At 43.0% G+C, this 9,263-nt stretch overlaps 1 protein-coding gene across 1 annotated transcript; it reads left to right on the top strand.

The window, feature by feature from the left end:
- Window positions 1-2,369: 2,369 nt before the first annotated feature.
- On the top strand, window positions 2,370-4,618 carry FIGN (fidgetin, microtubule severing factor; the record flags this gene model as incomplete). The annotated part of the gene is made up of 1 exon (XM_084265190.1): window positions 2,370-4,618. The coding sequence occupies exon 1, from the start codon at window positions 2,378-2,380 to the stop codon at window positions 4,616-4,618; it is 2,241 nt and encodes a 746-aa protein (XP_084121316.1). The 5' UTR covers window positions 2,370-2,377.
- Between the last annotated feature and the right edge of the window lie 4,645 nt (window positions 4,619-9,263).

Genomic DNA, 9,263 nt, shown 5'->3' with positions numbered 1-9,263 from the left:
GTGGCAATGAACCTGTATGTCTGTTAGGCAGTTCTATATTACAGGAACATTAATACTATTTCCTTTTAAAAAAAGCTTGAAGCAAATCTCATGACACTAGAAGAATTTTAGAGACAGATTACATACAATTGGCTCTTGGTGATTTGCTCCTTAGATTTCTGGCTGAATTTAACAAAGTATGATTTCTGAAAATCTTATTATAGTTTCTCATTAAAATTGCATTTGTTTTCATGCGACCATGATTTCTATAATTTCACCCAATTTCAGGATGCATTTACCCCCTCTGAAAGGCAGTGGTTGAAACATCAGAAACAATTAGCAAAAAAGATTATATTAATGCTAAATGAAAGAAATAAATCTGCCAAAAACTCAGTCTCAAAGCTGCATTTGTCAAAAGCGCTTCTCTGAATTAACTTTTATAGGATAAGTGTATAATTGTTAACAGGCATTTTTCTCAAGTTGTCCAAGTGTTTGAAAAATAAGACAGAAAGTGAATGCTCAGGAAAAAAAAATCCACAAGTAATCAGTGGCATGTTCACATGGACTGAGATTTGCAGTACTTGTGCTAATAAAATATAAGGCTCAATTAGAGGTACTTTGCAGTTTTCAGGCTAAATTTAAATGATTTGTTGATTTGGAAATACATGAATCCAAAAATAAAATGAAGAATCCAAAAATAAAATGAAGAATCCAAATGCAAATGAGTGCAACTGCAATAAAATATAATTGCAAATGAATCTGTTGCTTTATTCATTTATTGTGTAATTACTGCAATCCTTCCCACCTTGTTTTCAGTATTTCTTAATCATTAAGTCGGAAGCATGACAGCAGTGCCAGCCCTGGCATGATTCTCTTTGACTAAAACCTTGTAAATTAACACAATTAGCACAGCATCATCCTGCTAATTAACTTCCAGTGTCTGGTGCAGTGGTTTTGCAAACAAGGAAGAGGGAGTCAGAAGGGAATAAACATGCCATTCTGTTACCAAACTGTGTGCTGTGTTAGGTTTAGCTCAGCGAGGCTAAGCTGGCCATGTCAGATGCCAGAGTCAGGCAATGAAGAGCTAAAGGGGTTGGGGAGAAAAGCAGGAGGGGGTAGAAGCTGTCAAAATAGTCTGCGGTAATTCAGAGGGGAGCTAGTGCCACAGATGCTTCATTTCGACTAGGCCTCCTCCTTATCAGGGAATCTGTGCCAGAGGGCACAAGACTGTTTGCAAAAATCACTTTTGGTAATATGAGAGAGATTAAGGAGGTCTGTTTGATACAGCCCTATAAAAATGTGTCTACCATGCATAGGTACGAGTTGGAGGGGGTTATCTTAATGCGTGTAAATTACTCTTACTGCGCACGGTGGATTACAAGGAGGGGGGATAATTCACATAACACTATTTACAAGATTAATTGCCTTAAAATGACATTTGCATTTTTTTTTCTTTATTGATAAGGTTTATTTTTGTAGCCAGCCATGGAAGCCACAGAACTTTTAGGGACTTGGCTTCATTTCTTGCTCCTTTTTTTTTTGTTTGTTTTGTTTTTTCCCCTCTTTTTTTTCTTTTCCTTTTTTTTTTTTTTTTAAACCCTCTTTCTTTGTACCCCGGAGGCTGGGGAGGGGGGAAGAGAGAGAGAGAGCAAGCAAGGAGACCGACAGACAAGTCATGCTTGTTTTTTTTTTCCAGAGCCTCAACAACAGAACTGAGAGGCAGAAAGGAGCCAGTTGTAATTCATACCGAGTTGTAGGCTTTGTGTGATGAAAGCGACGGAGCGCTGCCTAGGAGATTGCTTTGCTGCACTCCACGAAGCAGATTTGAAACTGTCGTGGACCACTTTAGATGAGAGTTGGATTATGGAATGACCTGCTATGTCTGTGTCATATTGTTCTGCGCAGGGTGCATTATACTGTGCTAACTAGGTGTTCAGTACCAAATAAGAGAGGTATCCTAGATGTGATCTGTCAGCTGTGTCTCATATTTTTATATTGGTTAAAATATAAAACTGAAACAGTGATAAGAGAGGACAGAGCAGTTGGATGCCTTGTATGTTAACAGTATACCTGCAGAGTATTTAAAATGTGCTGAGTTTTATCTAATTGCTTTGAGAAATCTGGCATTACCTATATTTTTTTATACCATCAAATAACCCTCTACTGAATTGGCAAAAAACGTGTCTCCGTGTGTATGTGCCTGCAATAAACCAAGCAGTTTATACCGCTTTATAAGGACACTGCATTTTCTTTCCTTAAGGATTTATGGTGTTAAGTACTTCATTTGAGAGAACTGAAGAAGTTCACAGACAGTTTGTTTGAGAACTCATTTAAAACACTCCAAAAAAGGCTGAGCATGTTGTTAACTTTGTTTTTTCCTGCCACCCTAGGCTTGAAGATGCAGTGGACGCCGGAGCATGCCCAGTGGCCAGAACAGCACTTTGATATCACTTCAACCACCCGGTCCCCTGCCCACAAGGTGGAAGCCTACCGGGGACACCTGCAGCGCACCTACCAGTACGCCTGGGCCAACGACGACATCTCGGCTCTGACCGCCTCCAATCTCCTGAAAAAGTATGCAGAAAAATACTCCGGTATTTTGGAAGGCCCGGCCGAGCGTCCCATTCTCAGCAATTACTCTGAAGCTCCCTCGGGGCTGGTGAATGGCCGGAAGAATGAAAGTGAGCCCTGGCAGCCGTCGCTGAACTCAGAGAGCGTGTATCCCATGAACTGTGTCCCAGACGTTATCACCGCCAGCAAAGCTGGGGTAAGTGCAGCCCTCCCTCCCGCAGATGTCTCGGCCAGCATCGGGAGCTCTCCTGGGGTGGCCAGTAACTTGGCTGAACCCAGTTACTCCAGCAGTACCTGCGGAAGTCACACCGTTCCCAGTCTTCATTCAGGGCTCCCATCTCAGGAATACGCTGCAGGGTACAACGGCTCGTACTTGCATACCAGTTACAGTGGGCAGCCAGCACCTGCGCTTCCATCCCCTCATCCATCCCCCCTGCATAGCTCGGGACTTTTACAGCCCCCGCCTCCACCACCACCACCAGCCCTCGTCCCTGGATACAACGGGACCTCTAACCTCTCCAGTTACAGCTACCCTTCCGCCAGTTACCCTCCTCAAACCGCTGTTGGTCCTGGGTACAGCCCTGGGGGTGCCCCGCCGCCCTCAGCGTACCTGCCTTCAGGAATCCCTGCTCCAACCCCTCTGCCCCCGACCACCGTCCCCAGCTACTCCTACCAGGGCCACGGTCTGACGCCCATCGCACCGTCTGCCCTGACAAACAGTTCAGCCAGCTCTCTCAAAAGAAAAGCTTTCTACATGGCAGGGCAAGGAGAAATGGACTCCAGTTATGGAAATTACAGCTATGGCCAACAGAGATCTACACAGAGTCCCATGTATCGAATGCCCGACAACAGCATTTCAAATGCAAACAGGGGGAATGGTTTTGACAGAAGTGCTGAAACATCATCCTTAGCATTTAAGCCAACAAAGCAGCTAATGTCCTCTGAACAGCAAAGGAAATTCAGCAGCCAGTCCAGTAGGGCTCTAACACCCCCATCCTATAGTACTGCTAAAAACTCACTGGGTTCGAGATCAAATGACTCGTTTGGGAAGTATACCTCCCCAGTAATGAGTGAGCATGGTGACGAGCACAGGCAGCTCCTTCCTCACCCAATGCAAGGCCCGGGACTTCGTGCAGCTACCTCATCCAACCACTCTGTGGACGAGCAACTGAAGAATACTGACACACACCTCATTGACCTTGTTACCAATGAGATTATCAGCCAAGGACCTCCTGTGGACTGGAGCGACATCGCTGGCCTAGATCTAGTAAAGGCCGTCATTAAGGAGGAGGTTTTATGGCCAGTATTGAGGTCAGATGCATTCAATGGACTGACTGCTCTACCTCGGAGCATCCTTTTATTTGGACCTCGGGGAACAGGCAAAACATTAATGGGCAGATGTATAGCTAGTCAGCTGGGGGCCACATTTTTCAAAATCGCTGGTTCTGGCCTTGTCACAAAGTGGTTAGGGGAAGGAGAAAAAATTGTCCACGCGTCCTTCCTCGTGGCAAGGTGTCGCCAACCCTCGGTGATTTTTGTTAGTGACATTGATATGCTCCTTTCCTCTCAAGTGAGTGAAGAACACAGTCCAGTAAGTCGGATGAGAACCGAGTTCCTTATGCAGCTGGACACTGTACTGACTTCTGCTGAGGACCAAATAGTAGTAATTTGCGCCACGAGTAAACCGGAAGAAATTGATGAATCTCTTCGAAGGTACTTCATGAAACGACTTTTAATCCCACTTCCTGACAGCACAGCGAGGCACCAGATAATAGTACAACTGCTCTCACAGCACAATTACTGTCTCAATGACAAGGAGGTTGCACTGCTTGTCCAGCGCACAGAAGGCTTTTCTGGACTAGATGTGGCTCACTTGTGTCAGGAAGCCCTGGTGGGCCCACTCCACGCCATGCCAGCCACAGACCTTTCAGCCATTATGCCCAGCCAGTTGAGGCCAGTTACATATCAAGACTTTGAAAATGCTTTCTGCAAGATACAGCCTAGCATATCTCAAAAAGAGCTTGATACATATGTTGAATGGAACAAAATGTTTGGTTGCAGTCAGTGATACTACTTTAAAAAAAAAAAAGTTAATGAATGTTGGCACACACAGAACCTGCTACATAGGGTAGAGAACCCTTTTCAGTAGTGTTAAAATTGCAAAGGGTACTGGGAAGACTACAATTTACCTTGCCTCTAAAGAGCCAGGGTAGACTTGAAGGAAAAGTGCATCAAGCAAGAGCTGCTGATCTGAGAAAGCCACACATGACAGAAAGCGCATGTTGATGCTCAGTTCTGTTCAAGCTAGACAATACTCACCAAGGAGCAAGGTGCAAGTGGGTTGATTTCAGAAGGACATGAACCCTGTGTGTTGATTCCATTCTGCTGTTCTTGAGATTTAGTTGCTGTCAAGTGCCTGAAGTGGTGCTTTATTTTTTGTTTGCCTCACAATTACATTGGTGGCATGTGCTAATATAAAGAGCTTTAACTTCAAACATTATTGGACTAAAGAGATGAACGGTTGTGTTGCGACAGAGAACCAGATTTTTGCTATTCTAAGAGCAACAGTATTCCTCAATCCTGTCTGTTCTGCGGTGTTAAACTAAGAACAGGTAAAACAGGGTAATGGTAATCTGGACCTTAATTTCTGCAGTTCATTTCTTTTAATGTTCTGTCTGCAAAAACTCAGGAAAGTGATTGTGATTTGTACAGTACCTCAAAGGAATGTGTTGAAAGCACTATGTACTGCTGAGAGTTATAGGCTAGGCTTCAATGTTACTTTATATTAAATATGTATGTTTACCTCAACAATTGGAAAATGGCAAGGAAAATTACTTTGAATGTATCCAGGAAGAAACTAAAGTGTGATATGACTGAAGCTTTACAGTTTTTAAAAATAGAAACAGAAGGATTTCCCAGTGTTCAGAAGGGGTTCTTTTGCCAATTTGTCAGATACAACCAGAGCAGAGCTTTTTCTCTCGTTGGTAAACTGTAAGAGTTTTCAGCATATTGTTCCTTGATAATTGCGCGATACAGTCGTTAGAAGGTGCATAGATTAAACAAGAGCCACTTAATCGGTTCACGTTAGCATCCGAAACAGTCAGACGTAAGATTCGGTAGGACTCCGAGAGGCACGTTCCCTGAAGCCGTGACCGCTGGCCGTTGTTGCGCGGCTCCGGTCGTAGTTTTGAGGTTGTTTTGGTGAAGCTGTAGGGAGTGGGATCAGTGTAGGTCACTGGCAGAGCTATGGGTTGCAGAGCTGTTTATAGCAACGCAGTGGACTGTGACCAAACAAACAGTACAAATAACAAAGCAAAACCGAACCCTCAAAGTACATTTATTTCCCTTCCCAAACTGTAGAGTTGAGTTTTTGTTGTGTGCGTACGGCTCCATTGTCCTTAATGCAATCTTCATTTAGCGTCCATTAGAAATCTTCCAGGCTGGAGTGTGCCCACCATTCTTTCTACCTCAGTTTTGTTACATTTCTCTTGGAAAGCAAAGTAAGAAATAGGGCAAAAACCAACACCGACACAAAAGTCAGATTACATTAGGAATGTGAACCTGCTAAACAAGTTTCAGAGAGCTGCTGTTTTTTCCCCTGAAGTCAAGTTTTCCTCTGTGTTAGTGCTCTTTACCCCCCTTTTTCCTCCCCCAAATAGACCATACTCTGGTGTCTTCCTTCTGGAAAGACTAGCTGGCATGTGTGGCATTTTGCTCCGTTCCCCCCCTTGCCCCCTCCCCCTCCTTTCTTTTTATCCTTTAATGCTTTCCGTGCAACTCTTCTGGTGACAGCTGACTGATGTTGGGTAATGTCTCTGAGCAGGAGCAGTGCGTGTTGCAGCTGCCCAAAGCCTCTGCCATCACATGAGCAAAACAGCCTTGCTTTTTTGAATGTATTTTTTGTTTGTTTACTTTAAAGAGACAGTAACAAAACTGTTGCAAAGCACTGGCATTTAATGTTTCTGTTAAGTAATGTACATTCAAAACCATTAAATAAATGCACTGAAAAGCCCCAAGAAGAGAGATACCAATCTGTTACTAGATCATGTTTGTCTTCTCAAAAATTGTACAGACCTTGTTCGTTTTGTTAAATCAATGGAGACATTAGTGTTCAGAAAGCTAACGAGGGATTTTGTGATATTGCTGGAAATTTATGACTCTTGATTATTACTTTCCTTTTTATTTTTCTTTTAAGATATATATATATATTTAGGTAGAACGTGCTAAAAACAGAGCAAATAAACCAAAATCTAATTTAAGATGGATTCCTGGCAAACGTTTTGTCTATCTAAAACTTTATGTTTTAAGTATAAAAGTACCATTTTAAAAACAGTGCCTTTCATTAAGGATATAGAAAGTAAGATTGAAGTACATCACCTGCTTTTCTTTTTTCTTTTTCCCTTCAACAGCAATTACAGTCTATAGTCCTTGTTATGACCCAGTCTTTCTGCTTCCCCAAACCTCCACAGGCTGCTTCTTCACCGGGGTCATTCCACCACCCTCATATTGGGAGATCCTGGTGTCCCCACTTAGCTGTAGGTTCACACTGATCACACTGGCAAGTACGCTATTGCAGATTGCTGACCCAATTTCTGTCTTAGACATTGCCTTTCGTATCTGCCATTGAGCTGTGCTCATCTGAAAGGCTCGGGCAAGTATTGATAAACCAGCTCTTGTTAACTCTTTCTCCTAACCATACTCCTAACACATTTTTTGCAGCTGGTAAAATGGAAACTACCCATTAGAGTGGCTTTTTTTTTTTTTTTTTTTTAACCAGTAGCAAAACCAAAAGCAAACAGAATTGTAAATGGTCCCTTTGGCTCCCAGCTTTAAATCGTTCTCTTTAAAAAGTCACTCTAGGAAAAGGATTTTTCAAATGTTAACCAAAGTGAGAAGCAGTCAGAAACTGAGATGGTGTGAAAATGCAGGTTCCACACGTGTGCACACACACGCTCATGCTCATTCCCTCCAGGGCTTGATTCTGCTTTGGGGCAGCAGAAGCAGAAAAGCACACCCACATCACAGCCTCTGTAAGGAGAGGAAAACAGAGCCAAATTGTTACCCAAATCTTTCCTTACCAGTAGTTGTCCTTGACATAGCTCTGGGAAGATGCCCAGTGAGTTTGGTGAGAGCTTGGCCTGGTAGTGTTAGCAGGAGGCATATCAGCCCTTTTCCAAGTGGCTTCTGGCCACTCCTTTGATGGAATTTCCCCCAAGTCAGAGGGCCTCAGCTGGCTGAACCCCCTTCCAGGTCGTGTCCTTCTTATGGCTTTCCTCTCTCCTCCCACGTTCAGACTATTTTCTTCTTAGAGAGCAGGTTTTGGTCTGCTGCTGGTCCTTCACCCCTCTAAGCAGCCTTCTTGTTCAAGGAGTGTCCAGGGAGAGCTGAAGCACGTTCCTGAACCTGAGTGGGCCCCCAAAAGGTTAGGATTTTTTTTTTTTTTTTGAGAAGAGAGACAAAATATGTTCTAATGGTGTCCTCAGGATGAAATATTTGCTGGTCTTTGAAATTTGCATGGTAGAAAGCCCTTTGCTGTCTTTTGCAACTGGGCAAAGCTGCTGCCACAGAAATGTCCCCATGGCTGGCTGAGGCTTCCCAGCTGCTGGCGCAGCCCTGGATGTTAAGGAACCTGAAACGGTTAAAGAGCATCTGCTGTGTCAGCCTATCACTGCAGATGCTTTACGCCGTGTTTTTATGTGTGGATCCCATTCTGCATCAGCTCATTTTCTTCCTTGTACCTTCAGTAACAATTCCTATGGCAACAAAAATAAAATAAATTGGAGGAATATTTCTGCAAGCTGAAGGATCAATATCAATTCAAGGAGGAGTTCATAATGACCTTATGTGAGACAGAAATGAAAATACTCTGTACTTCTGGCATGTTTCTCTCCAAAATATTTAGAACATTAGTGACAATATAGAAAAGTTTGCTGACTGAGCTGATCAATGGAATGTGAAGGCAGTTTACTTTAAGGCTATTTACTTTCACACGGATTATTTATCTATTAGTCAGTTTGTATTCTACTCAAATGCAGATAGATGGGCAAAATGTTTTCTTGAGCATTACAAAGCTACTGAGGGGAAAATCAACCATCTGACTAAAATACATAGGCCAAACACCATCTGGGTGTCTTTACCAGCTATTTGGAGGCTGTGCTCTGTTAAATGGTACAAGGTCATATTTAGGTGGTTTTTTTAATAGGATGTGTCATTAGGGGATCATCTAGTCTGAAAGATCCAAATGAATTCCTGCATCAAGATGTTAATATATTGAAAGCAAATTTGGGGATCTGACCAGGGTTTACACTATCTGCAAATATGTATGACTTCAGGTAAAGGGCTGTTCTTGTAATCCCTCTGCATTTTTCTCTGAAGCACTCTGTCACGAGGGAGAGTGCATTACTCAGAACTGAAGGATACACTTTGTCACAAAACAAGGCCGCCAAAAGTTGTAGGGCCTCCTACCCTTTCTCTTACACCAATCTGAAGGTGGTCTAACCTTGTTGACTTAAAGGAATTACTCCTGATTTCTGCCCTTGTTACAAAAGTCATCCCTCCAATGTATAATAATCTCTGTCTGTTGGTTTTCATCATCAGCTCTGAAAGCTAACCTTGTCCTCACAGCACTAACTCCTCTCCATCTTGTATGTGTGCATGTGTGTATATAATATTTATATGTGCATACACACCATGTCCAAACAATAGCTTTGTCT

Source organism: Gallinula chloropus (genome assembly GCF_964237585.1).
Source record: "Gallinula chloropus genome assembly, chromosome: 5".
In the NCBI taxonomy this organism is placed as follows: Eukaryota; Metazoa; Chordata; class Aves; order Gruiformes; family Rallidae; genus Gallinula; species Gallinula chloropus.
The sequence above is the reverse complement of the archived record's forward strand: the minus strand, read 5'-3'. Positions and strand labels throughout refer to the sequence as shown.